Raw genomic sequence first — 22,707 nt, 5'->3', positions numbered from 1 at the left:
AAAAACAGGAATTAATAAAGAAAAAAAAACACACAAATAAGCAATCAAAGTGAAAGTGCGCAAGAAACTGCAATACAGAAAAGCACAGTATGAGTGAAGCATGAGAATCACATCCAATAAGCATGAGTGATATGCTGAAATGGGAGCCTAGGAGTCAGAAGACTGAATCAACCAACAGCTAGTTTTGCGTTTTCAAGCTGACTTTTTTGTTACCCATACAGTCGGCAAAATATAAATCCGGACAGCTGAGTATGAAGGATTTCAGAATGAGCTCTGAAGTTCTGGTCATTTCAGAATAGTTGGTATGTTTGATTGTGAGATATGCCTGATAATAAGTGTCTACGTGTTCGTTGCCGAACAAATCATTATTTTGAAATTTAGTCTAAAAAGAGTTTTCTGCAATTATTACTTTGTATTTTATTTGCTTGACCATTAGAATGCTTGGATTTTTATTGCAACTGAACGAAGATTGTGATTGGTTTTGGGTGATGCCAGGCAATTTTCTTCATTTCATACGGTACTAAATTCATATATATATATATATATATATATATATATATATATATATATATATATATATATATATATATATATATACTAACAGTGTGGACAAGAATGAAGTAATCCACGAGTCATAGAGTTAAAACAGGCAGACTCACTGACTTCATGCGTAATGTTTGTTGTTAAATTTCTTTTATGACCTAATGCTGACTGAAATGTCGCATGAGCGATCGCTAGCCGCCAATGAATTAGCTTGAGGGTAACAATTCTGATAAAAGGTTTAAATACAGAAAGACCCATCAGCACGCCATACAAACCACCCCGCCAATATCACTGCATTTGCCAATGACGGACAGACGGCATGGTATTGGCGGTCAAATAGTGACATGTGAAGATGTTTGGCATCATCAGTTGCTGACAGAACTACTGGCCCTCATATAATGGACATAAAATACTTGATTTCAGCTGATTCACCTTCCATACTCTAAGGCCATAAGTAACCCGTTTACTATGTCGCCGATTTCTGCAGCTTTTTGTGGCTGCTAATTAAAAGTTTCTTAAAGATTGTCTCACACACAGGGGAATAAAAATATTATCTTTAACCACATCAGACTGTCATAGAGTAGCCTGAATGAAGCATGAATGAACAAAAAAAATATGAAGATAATGAAGAGATAAAACCACTTCACAACAACTATGCAATAAAAATTTTAATCTTGCTGTCTCCAGGCAATGTTATTACGCCTTGGGGAAATGTTATTCAATTAACAGGAAGAAAGACTAGATCCAAAGCCGTCCATTCCCAAAAGTCTTTCCTCAACAAAATAAATTACTGATACCAGGAATCAATTATAAGAGACGTCACCATGGCGTAGAGGCTCATCCTTTCACTGCTACTGCATTTTATTGTATTTCATTCAAGCTATATCCTGGAATTTTCATCAGCCATGAGGAGAACTTTCGGAGTGATGATGTTATCTATAGCCTTCAGTATCCCTGTCACTACTTGGGGTTCTTCCTGAGTTCAGTAAAACAGCTACTTAGCCAGTGTCAGTGAAAAAAAAAAATCACCCTTAAAAAATTAACCAATTCCAAACGGTGACGTCTTGCTACAGTTTACTTTTGTTGCAACATAATGACTTTATTCAATACAAAAAAGATCTCTTATAAAGGATGAGTTAATGACGGCTGTATTTAATTACTGTAGTTCAGTAAGCCTTCCAGAAGCTGGCAATATAATGAAAAAAAAAGGAAAATATAGAATTCCTCGAGGAGAAGGTGACAGTTATGTTTAACCATTTCCTTACGATAAAGAATGTTCACATATTCTTGCTACCGTTAAACGTCCACCCTGAAAAGTCTGAAAATAGCAAGATTAAAAGGGAAAGACGCCATCGAATTATTGCAGTTAAAGATAATTATGCCACGACAAAGCCGAGGTTTTATATATTATTGTTACTAGCACCAGACGATACTATTGAACTTGGGAATTTTTGAAACTAGGTAGGTTTACTACAGGCTTCAATGTCCATTTCTTTACAATACCGCCTCCTACAAACCTGAATAAAATTGTCTGACGGTAGCCACAGTACAATTAAAAACTGACGTCATAGTTCAAGGGTTACTTCAGACTAAGATGTGAGTAAGCTGAGTATGAGTGCCGAGTAAACATGAAGGAGGAAGGGGAGGAGGGGCGGATGATGAGGATGAGGTGCATCTTACCAATAACATGGAAGGTTCGCTCGTTGGCGCCAAGAGGGTTGCGGACAGAGCAGCGGTACTGTCCGAAGTCACGAGTCCGTTGTACTTGCACGGACAGAACTGATCTCCACAGACCAGAGTCCTGAAGTGAACACAGATGTATTAACAGACAGGCAAGCATAATACACCCCCCCCACACACGCACGCACGCACGCACACACACACACACACACACACACACACACACACACACACACACACACACATATATATATATATATATATATATATATATATATATATATATATATATATATATATATATATATATATATATACAGAAAGATATGCAACAGTGTAGGAGAGAGAGAGAGAGAGAGAGAGAGAGAGAGAGACGTTGAAACAAAGATGTGAGAAGGATAACGCAACATGTTATATTTGTTATGCATACATGTGCTAATGGCAATATGATTTTCGACATCAGTGCAACTTGAATTAAGAGCAAAAATGAGAGTATAATAAGAAGAAAATGGAAAATGTATATGAAAAAGATATGATGAGTGGAATATACAGCGACACAATTGAAAAAAAGACATCATGCAGTAGGTTAAGAAAAGAGAGGGAAAAAAAGAGAGGTTAAAAAGATGGACAGTGGTGAGGCAAGATGAGGAGGAGAAGCGAAGAAAGACAAAAGGAAAACGTAGGTATGAAGCTAAGCAGACAACGAAAAACAAAGGAAAGGTTGAACAAAAACAAGTAAGGTTAAGAGGGAAGAGGACATATATGGTATGGGAAAAAAAAAAACGCAAAGAATGATAATACACAGGAAAGAACAGCTAAAATATAAAATAAAAAGAAAAATGAGGAAACGAAAGAGAAAGGCGGGAAGGAGGAGGAAGAGAAGAAAAAAAAGTCAGAAATGGAAGGATATAACATGCACAGGTAGAAAGACCGAAAAAATGAACGACCAACAAGCACAAGAGTAATTAAAAAAATAGAAATAGACAGTAAACTAAGGATAAAGTAAGGAAGTAACGAAACAAATGAGGTTGTTACAGATGAGAATACAGGAATAAGGCATTTGGGAGCATGGTCGGAAAGCACAGCGACGTCACGCATAACTCTGCCCTTGACTTCTGACCTTGACCTTCGACCGATCTGCCATTTATATATCAATCAATCAGTCAGAGTCTGTCTGTCTGTCTACCTATCTGTCTATCTATCTATCTATCTACCTATTGCCAGACTCCTTAATCTCGTCAAGGGTGGTCACAAACAAATCGCCTCCACATAGCCCTGTTTTATGTCATTTGGCTGCCCTTCCTTCAAGTCAGACACCCCTTCCCTCAAACATCACTCAAACCATCCCTCCTTCTGATCATTGGTCTCCTCCTTCCCCTCTCCAAAAACACTTCAGTTCCATACTCCCTCTTCGTCCGTCCCTCATTCTCCATCCTCTTCACAAGACAAAATCGTCACATAGTATTTTCCTTAACACTTTCTCACATTCATATTTATACTACAGTTCTTCTTTACTTTCTCTGCGTCTCTGTCGGTGTAACTTCATATACCTCTTTCAAGCAAGCTATTTCCATCTCTCTCTCTCTCTCTCTCTCTCTCTCTCTTGGCATGTGTTTATTCAAGAAGGTTAAATCTTCGCATCCGTACATTAGACTGGGGATCACAGCACTATCATGCAGTGACTTTTTTTTATTTTCATGATCATTTCTCCTCCCTTTTTCATCACCGTTTTCACTGACCAATCGGCACCAATATTAAATCATGTCCGCACACCCTTAGCCTCAGTTTAGGTGACTGTTATCTGTAATATTTCGACTTTTGCCTTCATCTCTCCCCTTCATCCTCCATCCCTCGCCTCCCTTTCTTACTTCCTCTCTCTCTCTCTCTCTCTCTCTCTCCAACATTTATGATTTCGTTTTTTTCTCTACCGGGTGTCCAGAAGAGGGTATTGGAAGTTTTCCTCCCAGATGATTGCATGGTTAAGAGCCAACAAGCTTCCTGTCATCGTTCATACACAATCACCCAATCTCAAGCCTCTTTTTCTAACCACCCACACTCCACCTTAACATTTCTCCATTCTTGCCAATGCCAACCATTACACCAACCCATATCCAACCTTACTGACCCCACTCCATTCTTAGCAATCTTCTTTTCCTCCTACAAAACCCAAGCGATACAGGGAGTCCCAATAAGTATATGGATGACTGGTTGAAGGAGAAATGAAAACAATTTGTAGAAACTGCAAGACCATTTTCATGAAAGAATGACTGGATGAATTACAGAAAAATACTTAAATACTGTATACAGGCAGAGACAGAGGTAACTGAGCATATACTGCTGCTTATCCACATCCAAAGAGGAAGATATGCCCAGGAGAGAAGTATGCGAAGTGGTATTTTTGTGGGAGGGCATTAGAGCATATTAACTGAGAGAGAGAGAGAGAGAGAGAGAGAGAGACTCACTGCCTTACCTCATCCAAACTTGTGGTAGTGATAGTGAGCGAATTGTCAGACGGCGTTAATTCTCGTGGCCCGTGGAACCAGTGAACCTCGGTCAGTGGGCGGACTTGGAACCTGCATTCTAGGCTGACTACTCCCTCCAGAGCCACACCCACACGCCCACTACTGCCCTCCTGCAGCATCACGGGCGGGACTGTGATGGTGGACGAAAGAAGGAGGTTTAGACCAGCGCAAATTGTACCCAGTGAGGATCATTAAGTCAATTAGTTTTTCCTATGCTTGAATCTTCCCCACAGACCAATGCAAAATGTACCCAGTGAGGATCAGTTTTTGCTATGTTTGAATCTTCCCCACATGACATAGGTTACTCAGTTACCATGCAGGTCTGTAGTTATAATGCGAGGTGAACAGGGGCAATAATTAAACAAACTTAGATCAAGAGTCTGACCGCTCGTTTAATTAACCTAAGGTTCTTCCAGTTTTGAGAACAGTATTTTTAACGATTTATGGTATGAGAAGTGCTTCAGTACACTTAGGCATTTCATTAGGAAGCGTATGAAAAACCACTATATGCTATTTAAGCAGCTTTTCTCAAAATTCACCATCATATTGCTGAATAAAAGCCAACAAGTTCGTAACTGAGTATATACGAGTATGCTGGATTATGTTGGATATCATTAACACTACAGTAAATCTGCTTACAGTTTTGCAACGCTAACGGAAAAGTAATAGGTTTTATACGAATGAAATTCCTTAAAATTCGATGACATACTGTTAAGAAGAGAAAAACACCAAACTGAGCGCACACACACACACACACACACACACACACACACACACACACACACACACACACACACACACACACGAGTATTCAGAGAGTGCAGTTTCTACGCAGAACAAACGGTTAAATATTTAACATTTGACTCTGCCCTGTGACCGTTATCTTTTACCCGTTGCTCCCAATATCCAGCAACTTCACTCTCAGCTGACCCTTAAGACTTTCACTGGCACTGGTTAAGATAATTTCAGAGCTGATTAAGCTGACCTTGCCATGTGACCATGACTTTGATCATTGCATGCATTCCCTGACCTTTGATTGTTCTCAAAACAGCATTCCCTGACCTTTGATTGTTCTCAAAACAGCATTCCCTGACCTTTGATTGTTCTCAAAACAGATTGTCTTTACCCTTTGCCTCACGCTAAAACCTTCTGCCAAGTTTGACTTAAATTGAACAGAAAATATTTAAGTTGATCTTCCCAAGTGACTCTGACCACTGATCTATTCTTAAAAAAAAAAAAAAAAAAAAAAAAAAAAAAACTAAAGGCCACATCTTTGCATTATTCTCAATCCTTCCATTAAATGTGATTGAAATAAAATGATAACAGTTTAGATATTGTGTTCACACACAAACACACCAGCTGTTCTCAACACAGAATTCCTTGTTCTTGCCTAATCTTCATCCTTTTTATTAAGTTTGGTCTTAATCTGGAAAAAAAAGTCAATGTTGCTGAGTCTAAATTTGCCCTATCCCGGTGTCCTTCATTTGTTCTGTTCCTCTTAAGGACAATAAGTCATCTTTCTGAAGACCATCAACCCTTCCACCTGGTGTGGCTAAGGTTGGATAAAAGCTAATTGAATTATTCACACACACACACACACACACACACACACACACACACACACACACACACACATATATATATATATATATATATATATATATATATATATATATATATATATATATATATATATATATATATATATATAAAGTGGAGGAACATACTCACAGTTAACATTAAGCAGAATCCTCTTACTAACAGATGGCGGGACCCCGTTGGTAGCGATACACAAGTAGGCCCCACTGCTGTTACGACCAACAGCTCCCAGTGAGAGAGTCCTGCCCATGTGTTCATCTGTGATGTTGAAGGAAACCGGTGTTACTCTATGCACTTTACCCTTAACAAAAATTGCCATCTTTATATCATGATCTCATTGCTGGAACCATATTTTAACACTGGAATATAGTGCCAGTCACAGATTAGTCATCTCGAAAGGATGAAGAGCCAGTGTAATGTCGTATTCTGCCACAGAGCTACGGAAAATAACCTGCAAAATCAATAAAATCTCTGCCAAGGGGAAGTGGAGCAACAACAATGGGACAAACTACCGTGGGCACAGAACGTCTATTTATTTGTTCTTTGATATCTTGTGAATATTTTATCATGCTTGGGACATATATAGGACTACTTATAGATCAAATCTTTATTATTTCTTTCTACTATGGTTCGTTCTTGTAGTCGAGTATAATCGGCAGAAGACAACAAGAAAGAGAGGCACTCAGTAGAACGCATCTCTCCGACAAGGACAACGATTTCCAAACCACTCTTCATATTGGGTTAGGAATTTCATCACTGATTAGGGTTTCACAAAAAAATGTTTTCCGGATCAAGAATCTATAGCCTAATATGATACGGATCGCCCCCTAAAGTTAAACGATTGTTCCTTGGGACATGGGCTATCTACCCACCAATTGTGGTCCAAATCTCTCTTAGTGTTTGAGTAATCCTACAAACAAACAAACAAATAGGGGGGGAAAACATATTTTCCTTGTCGGAGAGAGTGAAGTTTTAAATAAGCGTATGAGCAGGAAGGGTAACGATACAATAACTATGTACACTAACAGCTGAAACTTCTTATGGTTTGAATGATGAAGGATTAGGCAGAGCTCATGTTATTGCACACTCTGCTGGTAGCTTTCCAGCTGTTGTGCTTTCCTGTTGCTGTTTGTGGATCTCTACCAGCCCATGTATCAGTCAGAAGTATGACTGACAAGATGGTGGTAATGATGATAATGATGTTGATTGATGATGAAATAAAGAGATCAATTATGTAAAAGTGCAAGTCGGTGAATGCATACTTAAACTATTTGATGCTAAACTATTGTGCAGATATCACTTCTTCTCCGTCCTGACTAAGACCTTTCTGATTACAGTAATCAGTGAAATCACTGGATCAAATTCTTAAATGTTAGTCCAGGTTTGTTTGTGTTCAGCAGTCGTGCACACTTATCAAATGAATGCTTGTTCCTGCTCGTCACTGGGAATGGACTCATTCCTTGAAAGCAGATAAAAAAGAAACAATAGGTTTTTATGCCTATCGACTACATGAGAGTCTATAAACCTGATAAACAATTTTTAACACGTTCCTGTCTCTCCCCAGAATACAACTTGCTCTTGATGGATCAAGATTTGAGCTCAGATTCTCTCATTTGCGAGCTGGGTGTCCCCATTAGACCACGTCTACAACAAATGTTTGCTGGTGTGGGCAGTTACAGACAGGAATTTTGCATCACTGTTACCCATAGATGTTTTCCTTCACACCTGCCCACATAAAGATGGCCTACTTGTACAGGCTACACTGATGCAAAACCCCTGGTTGCATTCATCTTCACCAACAAGCGTCTTGTCTATAAGTGGTCTGACACAATGCCTGAACATGCGCTATGAGGAATTGACACAACCTCTCTCAATGAATCACTATGGCTTATACGGAATGCTTCAACTTTTCATAATTATCTCAACAGATATTTCTGTAACTTGATGAACAGACAGACAAACAGGCAAGCTCGGGTGAAGATATAATCTATGTGTACAGAACAAGATATAGGAAAGGAGAGGTAGATGGGCTTGCTTCTTGACTTGCATATGCCTCACTCACATTAGCTTCACGCTTCACTTATCCTAATATTCAACCTATAGCCACAACCACAATCTTTAACTACAACACCTGCATGCAAAAAGTCTAAAACAAGTATGCAGAATGATTAGTTGTATGAAAGAGTTCAAGGATTTGGGGACTGTCCAAGGCAGTCAGAGATATGGGCTGGTTGTTGCACAAGCTGCTTGAGGTCATTGTGGAGAGAAAAGATGTAGGCTTGTTGACCAGGTGGATCTGTGAATGGGGATGAGAGCCAAAGGTAGAGGTGATCATTGAAATAATCTAGAATGGACATTTCAGAAAAAGTACACATCACATATAATATTTAGGCAAGGAATGACAGGATATGTGAAGCCAGAGTGATGAGAATTCATAGGACTCAAATTAATGGAGACAAGAGCTAGATATGTTGCCATGTACATGCATACAACAACTACCTTTGATTTTCAATTGAGTATGTAAGAAAAAAACACAAGGATACAGATAAAAGTATTCTATCAGTCGCCTCAGACAACTAAGTCTCAATGGAGAAGAGAAGGTGAGGGTTTGAGGAAGGTAGATGGTGTTCAATAGAAAGAAAATTAGAGGCAAACTAATGTTATACAAATGAACAGAGGATAAGTCAGACATTGGTCCAGTACATCTCTCAGAACTCCGAGTCTAGCTGTTGAGTTGCCATATTTTCAAATTTTGGAGAAATCTGGTTTGTTATGTGCATTGTGCATATAGTTTGGTGTAGACAGAGAAAATGCATATCGGTCTACTCCCCGTGTTACTGAAACAATGAAAAAGTATGGCAAAGTAGTGTATCAGTGGCTAGTCCTGAGGGCTGTTGAAACAGGAATTCCACCTGTCCCAGTCAGTAGGTTTTCATCCACTTCTGAAGTACTGCCCTTTTCTGCTGGTGCAACAGTCTGCACACCTGCACAGTTTCAGAACGAGTATACCTCCCCAACCCCCCAGCACCAATAACATTTACAATTTCATGCATCAAAGTCTGGATGTAACTCAAATTCTTATAAACTTTTACTGAACTTAGGTCATAGATTTTTTAAAATTCTTGTGCACAACTATATTCAATCATATGTTAATAGATAGATACACAGATAGATAAATAGATAGCTTGATAGATCTATTTGTATTTTTTTTTTTTATGTGTCCGACTCTGGGCATAGGCTTCACAGCGTGCTATCAAGGCCCAGCAGTCCTCCTACATACCGTACACCTCTACATGTCACCACTTCGGCGCTAACACCTACCGTCCATACTGAATATATGCAAGGACAGTCTCAAACAGGACTGGTGTATTGGTATTAGCGGGGGTATTTTTACAACATGTCGGCGGGTCTTCTGGTAGATCTGTGTATATGTTTACTTTATAAGTATATATGTATAAACTTATATACAGATATAGTTGCGGATATATATATATATATATATATATATATATAGATATATATATATATATATATATATATATATATATATATATATATATCATCATCATCATCAGCCGTTTGAGTATCCACTGCAGGACCGGCCTATCCCGACCGAAGTCGGGACGATACAGCCAATGTATCTCTACCAAGTGGCTTAGGCTGTCTGGTAGAGATTGTATGTAGGGTTAGAAGTGCTTGTGTCATTATAGTGTTGGAGTGGCTTTGGATGTGTGTGTAGTCTGTGAACCAAGTGTAATCTGTCCGCGCAAGCCGACTGGGTGCAAGCATACTTTATAGTAAGCGACACTGATTCAACCACAGCACCCCTTGTGTCCGCCAATGCAGTACGTGGCAGGGTGAACACTCCCAAAGATTATTACCCTGGCGGGGTGCGAACCCTGGTTCACCCGTGTACGAAACGCACACTCTACCACTGTACCACAGAGGCTCCATATATATATATATATATATATATATATATATATATATATATATATATATATATATATATATATATATATATTAATAACAGACCAGAGGAAGTGAAAACAAATAAAAAAAAAATGCATCCACATAATTACAGGTGTCCCTCCATTCATTAGTAGCCTGTAACAATTAAATTTGAATAGGCATAGGTTGAAGTTTGAGGGAAAACCACTCTGAGGAAGTGAGTTCCAAAGAGATGCAGTTTGGGAAATATAAAAGAATTTTTATTGGCATAAGTTCTGCAATGTGGCAGTTTGACGGTTCAGTCATGAGCGCTACCAGATGCTGTTGTAGAGCGGGGGAAAGCTTGGAGAGGTGGCACTATGGATGCAACTATTTTTGAGCATTTGCCATAAAAGTGCCTGTGAAATAATGCAAGGGATGCAACATTCCTTCTTACTTGTAGGGGAGGTAGTTCGTTTGTAATAGTAGGGTTATTAATCATTCTAACAGTTCTTTTCTGAATTTTTCCAGTTGTTTTCGAACAACCTCTCCACATTGGCTCGCTGATCATTTTTACCCCTGAAGGGCCACCACCTTTTCCGGCTGGGGCTCTGGCTCAAGAGTGTCTTGGGAGAGGTGGAAGATAAGGTGGCTTTGCCATTGATGGTATAATGAATGCAGAGAATGGACATACTGTACGTAAGACGGTGAGTAAACTATATATGAATGGGTATGAAGGTAGGAAAAGGCGTAGTAAGCCAAGAAATGGACAGATACGGTTAATAAGTGCGTGAGAAAGAGAACCGTGGTTGCTGGTGAAGCTAGGGAAGTGACAAAGAAACAAGTTGGTTGGAGGAATTTCGTACTGAGGAGTATACGATTTGATAGTCATTGGACTGATTCTTGTCTGATAGATAATAAGGTACCTATGTGTGGACAGGTGTATCTGTCAGGTGGAGCCATGACTGCAGTGGTTTGAAGGTGAATGAATGATTATGTGGTTAACTTCATGTGGCACTCTGTTGATTATATCTCGCAGAATCATAATGTTTCCTCATTATTTTTTTTTTTTGTACCCTATCTCACCCCTGCCGTTAATGTTGGTGGTGAAAGAGAGCAGGGTTGATTTTATATATATATATATATATATATATATATATATATATATATATATATATATAGAGTATATATATATACAAAACCAATAACCGGACCTACCTATGGCTCTATTACGTCAGATATTGGAGTGATTACTGTATATATATATATATATATATATATATATATATATATATATCCTGAGACGTCCTGTCGACGTATGGGTACGTTGCAACATTTTGCATTTGCCAGTCCCATTGACATACTGGTACATCGTGCAATTGCAAGGTCCCTAATGTGCACAATTTTCAATTTTCTCGTGTGATTTTTCGTATGTATACACGGGACACCTTCTATTCCTCTACAAGATGCCAAGCAGGGACAATGCCTTACACCGCGTAACCTCCCCCCCCCTGCACGCCATTTTCTCGGCAATTCACCTGTTACCAGTGACCTGGCCAATGAAGACATTCAGGGCCAGAGTGATTCCCCAATTGATGACAATGTGGAGGACAAGGTTTACATAGCATTAGAGGAAGAAACAGTCAGAAATGACGATCAGGTAATGTGGCAAAAGAAGGTCAGGAATGGTGATGAGTTAGTGAGTGAAACAGTGCTTATAATGCCTATATTACTGTTTGAAAACCAATATACTCTCGTACTACATATAAATTCGTACCAAATAAATAAATAAATATCGTTTATGAGTGGTGTGGAATAGTTATCCTCCCATAGAACTCGTTTTCTTTGCAGCCAGCCTGATAGAAAATCCTGTAAGATAAGGAGGTACTCCTACCTGTATCGAGTATTTTAAACCTCCGGTGAGCGATTTCTCTATGAATTTTCGATGTTTCTCACCAAAAGCGGAGGTTTTAGCCAAAAAAAAAAAAAAATCCAAAAATGCTCGGGACTGGGGGGTGTCGGAGGTGCGAAAGTGCTTGGGACATGACGGGTTAAATATATGGAGCCTCTGTGGTACAGTGGAAGAGTGTGAGTTTTCGTACATGGGAGAATGAGAGTTAGCACCCCTTCTGGGTAAAAACTTTGGGAGTGTTCTCCAGGCCACGTACTGCTTTGGCGGACATAAAGGGTGCTGTTGATGAACCAGTGTCGCGTACTGTAAAGTATGCTTGCACTCTCGACATGCGTGGGTTGATTTCCCTTGGTTCACGGACAACATACACATCCAAAGCCCCTCCAATACTACAATCACACTTACAAGCACTTCTCACCCACATATATATATATATATATATATATATATATATATATATATATATATATATATATATATATATATATATATATATATATATATATATATATATATATATATATATATGTATATACATATATACATATATATATATATATATATATATATATATATATATATATATATATAGATATATATATATATATATATATATATATATATATATATATATATATATGTATATACATATATACATATATATATATATATATATATATATATATATATATATATATATATATGTGAGTGAGAAGTGCTTGTAAGTGTGATTGTAGTATTGGAGGGGCTTTGGATGTGTATGTTGTCCGTCAACCAAGGGAAATCAACCCACGCATGTCGAGAGTGCAAGCATACTTTACATTACGCGACACTGGTTCATCAATAGCACCCTTTATGTCCGCCAAAGCAGTACGTGGCTTGGAGAACACTCCCAAAGTTTTTACCCAGACGGGGTGCTAACTCTCATTCTCCCATGTACGAAAACTCACACTCTTCCACTGTACCACAGAGGCTCCATATATTTAACCCGTCATGTCCCGAGCACTTTCGCACCTCCGACACCCCCCAGTCCCGAGCATTTTTGGATTTTTTTTTTTTTTTTGGCTAAAACCTCCGCTTTTGGTGAGAAACATCGAAAATTCATAGAGAAATCGCTCACCGGAGGTTTAAAATACTCGATACAGGTAGGAGTACCTCCTTATCTTACAGGATTTTCTATCAGGCTGGCTGCAAAGAAAACGAGTTCTATGGGAGGATAACTATTCCACACCACTCATAAACGATATTTATTTATTTATTTGGTACGAATTTATATGTAGTACGAGAGTATATTGGTTTTCAAACAGTAATATAGGCATTTTAAGCACTGTTTCACTCACTAACTCATCATCATTCCTGACCTTTTGCCACATTACCTGATTGTCATTTCTGACTGTTTCTTCCTCTAATGCTATGTAAACCTTGTCCTCCACATTGTCATCGATTGGGGAATCACTCTGGCCCTGAATGTCTTTATTGGCCAGGTCACTGGTAACAGGTGAATTGCCGAGAAAATGGCGTGCGGGGGGGAGGGAGATTACGCGGTGTAAGGCATTGTCCCTGCTTGGCATCTTGTAGAGGAATAGAAGGTGTTCCGTGTATACATACGAAAAATCACACGAGAAAATTGAAAATTGTGCACATTAGGGACCTTGCAATTGCACGATGTACCAGTATGTCAATGGGACTGGCAAATGCAAAATGTTGCAACGTACCTATACGTCGACAGGACGTCTCGGGATATATATATATATATATATATATATATATATATATATATATATATATATATATATATATACAGTAATCACTCCAATATCCGAAGTAATAGAGCCATAGGTAGGTCCGGTTATTGGTTTTGTCCGGATATTGGGTCCCGGCTTATGGACTTGTACTTATGGACCCTAACTCAGAGAAACACCTATACAACTCCCTCTGGACAAGCATAGCACCTATTTAAGACCCATATCACACCAATAAGGCACATAAATGACTGAAATAAATGCAAAAGAAACATAAAATGAGGGTTTAGAAGTATGTTCATACATTAATAAACATTCTGGTACTTATGGACCCTAACCTAGTCTAACTCAGAAAAACACATTCCTTCTGCACATGCATAGCTACTAACACCCTATTCACACCAATAAAGGACATTAAAGAGTGAAATGAGGTAAGTATAGTAGGGAAAAAAGTACGGTATGAAACATTCTGGCTACTTACAGCAAGTCCCTGGCCACCTCGATGAATAACCGCCTCCTCTCGGACTCTGACAGTAAGAACGATTTCCTGAAGCACTTGCAGTACACTGTTCCTGAAGTCTTGCACTGAACTTAGTCAATAACACACAGAAGTTCATTCTCTTCACAGTGTTCACTTTTGTCAAAATAATGCTCCATTGTAACTTAGTGTTGCACTTTAACTTTTCCCATTTTTTTTAAATTTTCCAAAGCCAAAACAAACAAGTCTATTTACGTTACATTTTTTTTCTGGTCTTTTTTCTCACAACTTTAAATCCTTAACACAACACACCGTTTTTTTCACTGCACAACACTCAAAATTCCCGTGTGGTCTAGTGGAGAAGTTCTTGCTGTTCATTCACTGTCAGTGTCTGAGAGTATCACTGGCAGGCGACCTAGGGGTGCATCGCTGGGTCATGGTGATGGCGTACCCACTGCAGAGGACTCTGAAGACAGCCGCAAACTCACGTCGAGCGGTGACTCCACCGTGGCTGATGTGCTGGGCTGTGGCTCAGAGCATGAGGGCCTGTCTTGGGGAGGCAATGGAGTGGAGCTAGGGCTGGGCACAGCGGGGGTCACGGGCCTGAAAAAACTGTCAATGGTTGATTGATGCAATGACCGACGATTCTGACGATTGATGATGTGCTGCCTGAAAGCACGCACTTCCTCCACAAGTCCCAAGGGCCCCATCTCCCTGTCGCAGTCTGGGTGTTCCAGGTAGTCTAGGACGAACTCTAGATGTTCCCGGAGTGCGCTCAGCTTGGGGATGGCTGGAGTAGTGTCCTGCTGAGAGGAGTCCGCATCATCGTCGCCTTCAGCGTCGGAATCTTCAAGTTCGGTACTGACACCTGCAACCGAAGACGCAATCTTGATATCAGACAACGTCTGATACCCAGGATCGCCCTCATCGTCATCCAACCACTCACGAACATCGTCCACATCTACATCGTCACCGTGCGTATGTAGCCGTGCATGGAAGTCATCCACGTCAAACCCTAGAAAATCATACTCCACATCCATTCCGAGAAGCAGACAAGACCAACCATTTTCAAGAGTTTTCACAGGGACTTCCTTCCATGCACTAGCCCAGTTGTACAGCGCAGACTTGATGTTGTAGCGGCGAAGGTTTTCCAAAGTCCGCTTGCCTCGTGTGTCCCGTCCCTCCCTGCGCTCATCCTCATCCTCGAGAACAACGATCACCTCGTCCAGGAACTTCCAACGGTATAGGCGCTTTGTTGCCATGATCACTCCTTGGTCCATTGGTTGAATGAGAGCAGTCGTATTAGGTGGCAGAAACATGCACCTAATACGGCCATTTTCAGCAACCAAGTCCTTGTCGCACGGGTGGGCAGGTGCATTGTCGAGTAGAAGGAGAGCCTTTACCTGGTCGCGTGGGATTCCCAGTGTCTTTGTCTGGTAATGGACGACCTCCTTGACGAAGTGACGGTGAAACCAGTCTTTGAAGATCACAGCTGTGAACCATGCCTTCAAAGAATGGTACCAGATGACAGGAAGGACATCCATCACCCCACGAAGGCACCGAGGCTGCTTTGCACGGCCAACAACAACGGGCTTAAGCCGGTGCATGCCGTTAGCACTGGCACAACACAAAGCAGCTATCCGTTCCTTGGAAAGCTTGCGGCCAGGTAAACGCTTCTCCATCTCCTCGGCTAGAGTGTTTGTTGGCAGCGAGCGATAGAATAGGCCAGTTTTGTCAGCGTTGTAGACTTGACCGAGAGTTAGGCCCTCCCTGTCGATCAAGCCTTTCATCTTGTGCCGAAACTCGTCAACTCCATCCTCGTTAGCGTCCAATGCTTCGCCATGTGCTTTACGATTGGTAAGGCCATGTCGCAACTTGAACGCGAAGAGCCAACCCTCGGATCCCTTGAAGTCTAGGGCGTCATGAAGCCTGGCGAACTTCTCAGCAGCAGCCTTCAGCTCCATTCCACGTACCATCACACCAGCAGCACGTTGTTGTCGATACCAAATCAACGTGGATCGGTCGATTTCTGCAAACTTGGGGGTAAAAATAACCTTCCTTTCCACGTTGCGTTTGCTTCTCGACGAGAAGTCAGCCGTGTACTGCATGAGTTTGTCTCGGGACCTCTTGATATCAAACAAAGTAGACCGGGCCAGGTTGAACTCGCGAAGAATGCGGGAAGAAGACCAACCCGCATCCACTTTCTCCAATATCTCCCTCTTCTTCTCCAGAGTCAACACCATTCTCTTCCTTTTCTCAGGTGGCGGGGCCATCATCACACACACTAAGAGGAGGCCCGAGAGCAGCAGGTAGGGCACCACCACAAAAGCGATCACGTGGGCAGCCATTACGATGAGCATGCACTCACGGTGAGAGACAGGCGGGAAGTGCGGAGGATGCAGCGGAGCTCTATCGGACGTCGGAGGAATGACGCGCCAAAACAATGCTCTCCCGCGGCGCACACAGTAAGTTCAAATTACAGACGGGAAAAAAATCGTTTTTTTTTTTTTTTTTTGGTTTTCGGACCATTTTGGGAATGTTGGATCCCAGGACGATTATGTCCGGGTAGTGGGGATGTTCGGTTATTGGGCGTCCGGATATTAGAGTGATTACTGTATATATATATATATATATATATATATATATATATATATATATATATATGGAGCCTCTGTGGTACAGTGGTAGAGTGTGCATTTCGCATGCTGGTGAGTGCGGGTTCGCCTCCCGCCAGAGATGTAAAAAAAAAAAAAAAAACTTTGGGGAGCGTTCACCAAGCCACTTGCTACACTGGCGGACACAAGGGGTGCTGTGGTTGAACCAGTGTCTCATACTAGTATGCTTGCACCCAGTCGGTTTAAGGCGGGCCGATTACACTTGGTTCACAGACTACACACACATCCAAAGCCACTACAACACTACAATCACACTTACAAGCACTTCTCACCCTACATACAATCTCTACCAGACAGCCTAAGCCACTTGGTAGAGATATAGCGGCTGTATCGTCCCTCCATCGGTAGGGATAGGCCGGTCCCGCAGTGGATCTGAACAGCTGATGATGATGATATATATATATATATATATATATATATATATAATTATTTGAAATTCTTCACATATCTTTTTTTTTATATATATAATTACCCATTCTTTGCTCTCACCATATTACTTTTCGTTCTGAATTCATTCTTTTGCATCCTTAATCCTCTATTATATTACCTCTTGCATCACGCTATAAATCTCCCTATTCTATTATGATGTTGATATTTTTAAAGCATAATGTTCACTTCCAGCACTTCTATCAAAAATTCTTCCTCTGTTCTCACCGATGTTCTGAAACAGTCATTTCCCAGTTCTCTGAACTAATTTCTGTCTTTTGCTCATCTCTTACAACAGGATGTTCAACACACCCTACACAAAAAATAATCATCGATGTAGGTGGTGGGAGGGAACTTCCTTACCCACTCCAAACTAGTTCTACTTTATATATGATGTTTTCATCTGTTCTAGTGACTTACCAGCCGACGACGTATTGAAGGTGAGTCTACGGCCGTCTTCCCTGACCCAGCGTATGGCCGGCTGTGGGTCACCTCGAGCATCACAGGTCATCACTACGTCACTGCCCTCGTTCACCGTCATGTCACTGCTGCTCGTGGTGTCTTCTATTGTAGGTGGCACTATGGAGAATAGAGGAACGGGTTAGTAGAATAACATCTGCAACAACAAGATAGCAAAGCTGATAGTAACTATATTCATCCCGTTTGCTGACTGTTAAACACCATTTTGTTCCCAGGTGGTCATATCTTTCAGCATCATACCACTTCAAACCTTAATATTCATGAGGCTGAGCTCTTAAAATAGGCATACAGTGTGTGTGTAAAGACTCATAACCAAATTTGGTTTAGTTTCCGAATCTTCAACAAGATGTGTGTGTGTGTGTGTGTGTGTGTGTGTGTGTGTGTGTGTGTGTGTGTGTGTGTGTGTGTGTGTGTGTGTGTGTGTGCCCAACGCCCACAAGGTTGCTCAGGAAGTGGAGGTACCTAACGTCTTAAAAATCAGTAGACATGACATAAATGCAAGCGCTTGCCATGGTCCTACTGTGAGTGTAAGGCGGGACAACCAAAGATGGCATGCATACTGAAAACTGACATCCTCAGTTCGTGATCGATACAGGTGTTTGGGGTGTGGAGATACCTGGATCCTTGAAAGTTAAAAAATTCACCTTTGCCATAACCCTGTTAAGTATGCTAAGCTGCACAACCAAAGACCGTCTGGTTACTAAGTTAAAGAGTAATGGTAAGCTGGGAGTAGTGAGTAGAAAGGGGAGAAAAGATTAAAACCTTGAAAATCTATTGGGACGGCCTTTACCATAGACCAGTTATATATGGAAACCAACACAGTCAGATGTGGTGCAGGTATTTATATACAACATCCACAAACTGAGATGCAGGCTGAAGTAGGGAGGAATGGGAATGGGATTGTTGAGATATACAAAATAATGAGACTGATACATTCTACAATGGCTCGGGAAAAAATGGTGTATTGGTAAATGGACATTAACTTTTATTTTTCTTCCTTTTTTACAAGGTCTTCAGTATTTGGTCAGGTGTTACATTTTACCAGATGCTTATTGTGTGAGAAATGTATATTATAAAAGCAACTGTGCTTTTCTCTTAGTGTGTGTGTGTGTGTGTGTGTGTGTGTGTGTGTGTGTGTGTGTGTGTGTGTGTGTGTGTGTGTGTGTGTTTGTGTGTGTGTGTGTGAACTTGAAAGTCATCATGGTGGAACTTGATCGCTGGGTCAGTAGGCTTGTGGGCGGATGAGTGAGGTGGGTGGGTGGATGGATGGGTGGGCTGCTTGAATGCAGTAGGTGAGCTATGTGGGTGTGGTGGGTAAGCCGCACGTGTGAGATGGGTCGGTAGGGTTGGGTGGTCAGGGTGGGGCAGGGTGAGTGGGTAGACAGGGTGGGTGGGTAGGTAATTGAGTGGGCAGGATAGGTGGGTGGGTGGATAGTGAGAAGATAAATCCATGGTGATTAGGTCCATGAAATAATAATGCCCATGATAATAATAGGTTCACTGGAAAAATAGGTCAATGGACAATATATCCCTAGGGAAATGGGCCCATATTAGTTCAGTTGATAAGGATAGGTCTGCACTGGAAATCAGATTCATAGGAGAAATAGATATAAGTGCATATTGGTGTTTCCCCATGAGGAAAAAATTAGGTTTGCAGGATAGAATAGGTTGATGGGAAAAATATGTCCATGCAGAAAACTGGTTCAAATGAAGAAAGTCCAACGGGGAAAATGGAGCAATGAAGGGAAATTAGGCCCACGATGGGAATAAGGACCATAGAGGGAAAACAGGATCTTGAAGGAAATACAGGTTCATGATGGAAAACAGACCCATGGAAAAAAATAAGTCCTTGTGGAAGAATAGGTCCAAGGGTGAAAATGGGTCCATTGAGAAAATAGGTCCCTGGTAAAGAAAGAGGTCAGCAGCAAAAAATAGGTCCATATAGATAATATATCTTTGAGCAAAAGTAATGAAGAAAATGAGTCAGTGTGGGAAATACTCGTATTTTCAGTGTCAGAGCAGGGCCTTGTCCGAAAATAGGTTGACACCTAGGGGGTGTACCGGAGACAGGTGTATTTGCTAGTATTACACAGTTGAAAGTACCCTGGTTAATGAGATGTGTTATCCAAAACTGTGATACGTTGATTGGGAATGGGACAGTTATGAGGGGTGGACCTAGAGTCTTCAAAATCAGTATGTTTTACCTTTACCAAAGGCCAGGTTTCTGTGTGAAGTAGTACAGCTGAAGGTGATCTTGCTACTAAGATGACCTAGCTCATTGTCAGAGGATGTGGGGGAGGGGGACCTTCAGTCGTGCAGATCTATAATTTTACCTTTTTTGAAAATAACATTACTTAGCAAAAGGTGGCTTGGTTCTTGAAACTCGAAATCCACAAATCGGTGGTATGGGTAGCAGGTGAGGAGCAGGAGGACTGAGATCCTTGAAAATGAAATGGCTCTCCATTTAACCTACAATTATTGTGTAAGTAATGGTGCACATCAGAAAGTGGCTCTATTGCTGAGATATGGTGTCCAAAAATGCATGGCAGAAGGACTTTAAGAAGAAGACTTCAAAGATCTTGAAATATTTTCTACATGGCACAGTTACCTGAATTTGTGACATTTTAAAACATAGCCTGGTCCACTTACTAACACACATTGTTCATAGACTCTGATTTTGTGTGAAGGTGAGATGGGAAGAGGGCTTCATCTAGATCATGTAAATATATAATACACAAGAAAGAACAGCAGAACGTGACCGACTGATTGAAATATCAAGACCACAGTTTTTGATGGGCAGAGGCATTCATAAAAATCTTAGTATCCCTCCATGTATACTTGGATATACAATCAGAGAATAAAGTGAATGAAAGTAAACAGTCTTCACCCTTAGTACATGGGATAAAAATGACAAAATATAGCCTTTGAAGGTCAGAATGTCTCTCCTCTGGTAAATAATAACGTCCCCAGATATCCAGAATAATATATAAAAAAGAAAACTGTAGTGAAGACAAAGCTAGTGACACAAAAGTGAGATTCTCACCCAAATTAGGATGACAGATCTCGTCAACAAATGATAGGGAGAGAAAGAGAGAGATTATTCTATTGATGACACATCAAGCCCATACAGCCAATACATTTAAGAAAAAGTGGGACAAAGAGAGGCTTCCAACTCCACTTAACTTTATGAATTCCAATATGAGAGAGAGAGAGAGAGAATCCCCTACACCATTACAGTACTTCAGGTCTGTCTCACTTAATGATTTATAGAGGGGGGGAAACGTAAAATAATGTTCATTTTAACCCGCCGCGTGCCAGCTATTTTTAGCCATATGGGTCGCCCCAGTGCCGGCCATTTTCGACCCTTTTTTTTGGTTAAAATGATAGATATTGATGTGGAAACAACGAATTTCGTCATTAAAATGCTTGCCGAGGCTTGGAAATGGGTTTTATTGAGTCCTGCATACTCCAATACACGTATAGCCGCTCTCTCACGCTTACCACATAGGTGAGAGAAAGCCGTTCTCTATGTAAGATATACTCAGGTATTTATGCTGGGAAGGTATAGCAATGTTCAGTACACTTTTCTGATTACTTATTACTTCAACATCTATCACAATTGGCGTGTCTTTCTCACTGTGAATGTATTATCTTACACTTACTTGAAGATAAGTACAACCTGACTTCATTACATACAGTCCTGGCACTTACAAGCAAGTATTTACAACTTGACTTCACTATATAGTCCTTACACTTACAAGAAAATATTTACAACTTACACTTACAATACATGAAAATATTTACAAAATGCCGTCACTAAGTACAGCACTGGGTGAGGCACACAGGCAGAGTGAGGGAGAGCAAGCATGAGGGGGGGAGCGACTGAGTGTATGGCCATGACAGCCTGGTGGATGGTAGAGATACAGTTACCACACATGCCTGCCAATTTTTACCTTCGAATCTTGAAAAATGCAATCACAGTGAATTTTTTTTATTTTAAACCGTTTTAAAATGGCACTGGTACTGGCCGAGGAATTATGTCAGACCGCTTTAAAACTGCACTGGCACGCAGCGGGTTAACACTTGCAGTATTGATTAATTCATAACATGCTTGTAATGAGTCCTCAGTGTTCACAGGTAAGGGATTTGGATTTGATTAACTCTGCCAGTATGAGGGCTTTGCCTTTTCAACGTATTGCTGCCAAACCCTTAACGTCACATGGCTGACAATCGTGGGCCTCAGAAAATGTGTGATAAAGTGGCTGACGATTGTACAGAGGTTCCCAAAACTGGAGACCCGTAACCCTGCCACTTTTATGATGTAAAAGGTACCTAGCTAATGGAAATTAAGAGATCAGGTGGCGGGATGCATGATCCAGCCCATCTCTGGGTGTGGAGACCCCCCCTCCCAAGGCCATTTCTCCACCTCCCTTTGTCCCATTGAATCCTAACATCTGTGTCCCATTCCACCCAAACTAACCCCCATAACGCCTCTAGACCATACTGGGTATGTGCCAGACGTATTCCCTCCCTTTCCCCCCTCTCCTGATGCCCCCCACACTCCCTTCACCTCCCTATTCCCCCTTATTTCTTAGAGACGTCCCATTCTTGCTTAAAGGAGTGACTATTTTTTTTTTTTTTAATGGTCGATTGTGCAGTAACCAATAGACATATGAGGGTGAAATACACATTTTCTGGCGAGTAATATTAAGCTCTTCAA

At 40.8% G+C, this 22,707-nt stretch overlaps 1 protein-coding gene across 1 annotated transcript in view; it reads right to left on the bottom strand.

Annotated features, from left to right (window-relative positions):
* Positions 1 to 2,122: 2,122 nt before the first annotated feature.
* The window catches only part of LOC145418735 (neurotrimin-like), a 199,379-nt gene continuing 178,794 nt past the window's right edge, over positions 2,123 to 22,707 (bottom strand). Inside the window, exons 5-9 of the mRNA XM_080287070.1 lie at positions 17,928 to 18,086; positions 17,871 to 17,873; positions 6,477 to 6,602; positions 4,694 to 4,875; positions 2,123 to 2,344 (exon numbers count right to left, since the gene is read on the bottom strand). Of these exons, the coding sequence (XP_080143196.1) occupies positions 2,123 to 2,344; positions 4,694 to 4,875; positions 6,477 to 6,602; positions 17,871 to 17,873; positions 17,928 to 18,086 (692 nt within the window). The remainder of the gene's footprint in view (positions 2,345 to 4,693; positions 4,876 to 6,476; positions 6,603 to 17,870; positions 17,874 to 17,927; positions 18,087 to 22,707) is intronic.

This window comes from Coenobita brevimanus, chromosome 116, assembly GCF_032717465.1.
Source record: "Coenobita brevimanus isolate Jiangsu-jjx chromosome 116, ASM3271746v2, whole genome shotgun sequence".
NCBI classification, from domain to species: Eukaryota; Metazoa; Arthropoda; class Malacostraca; order Decapoda; family Coenobitidae; genus Coenobita; species Coenobita brevimanus.
Note: the sequence above shows the minus strand (reverse complement) of the source record. Positions and strands in the feature narration are given on the sequence as shown.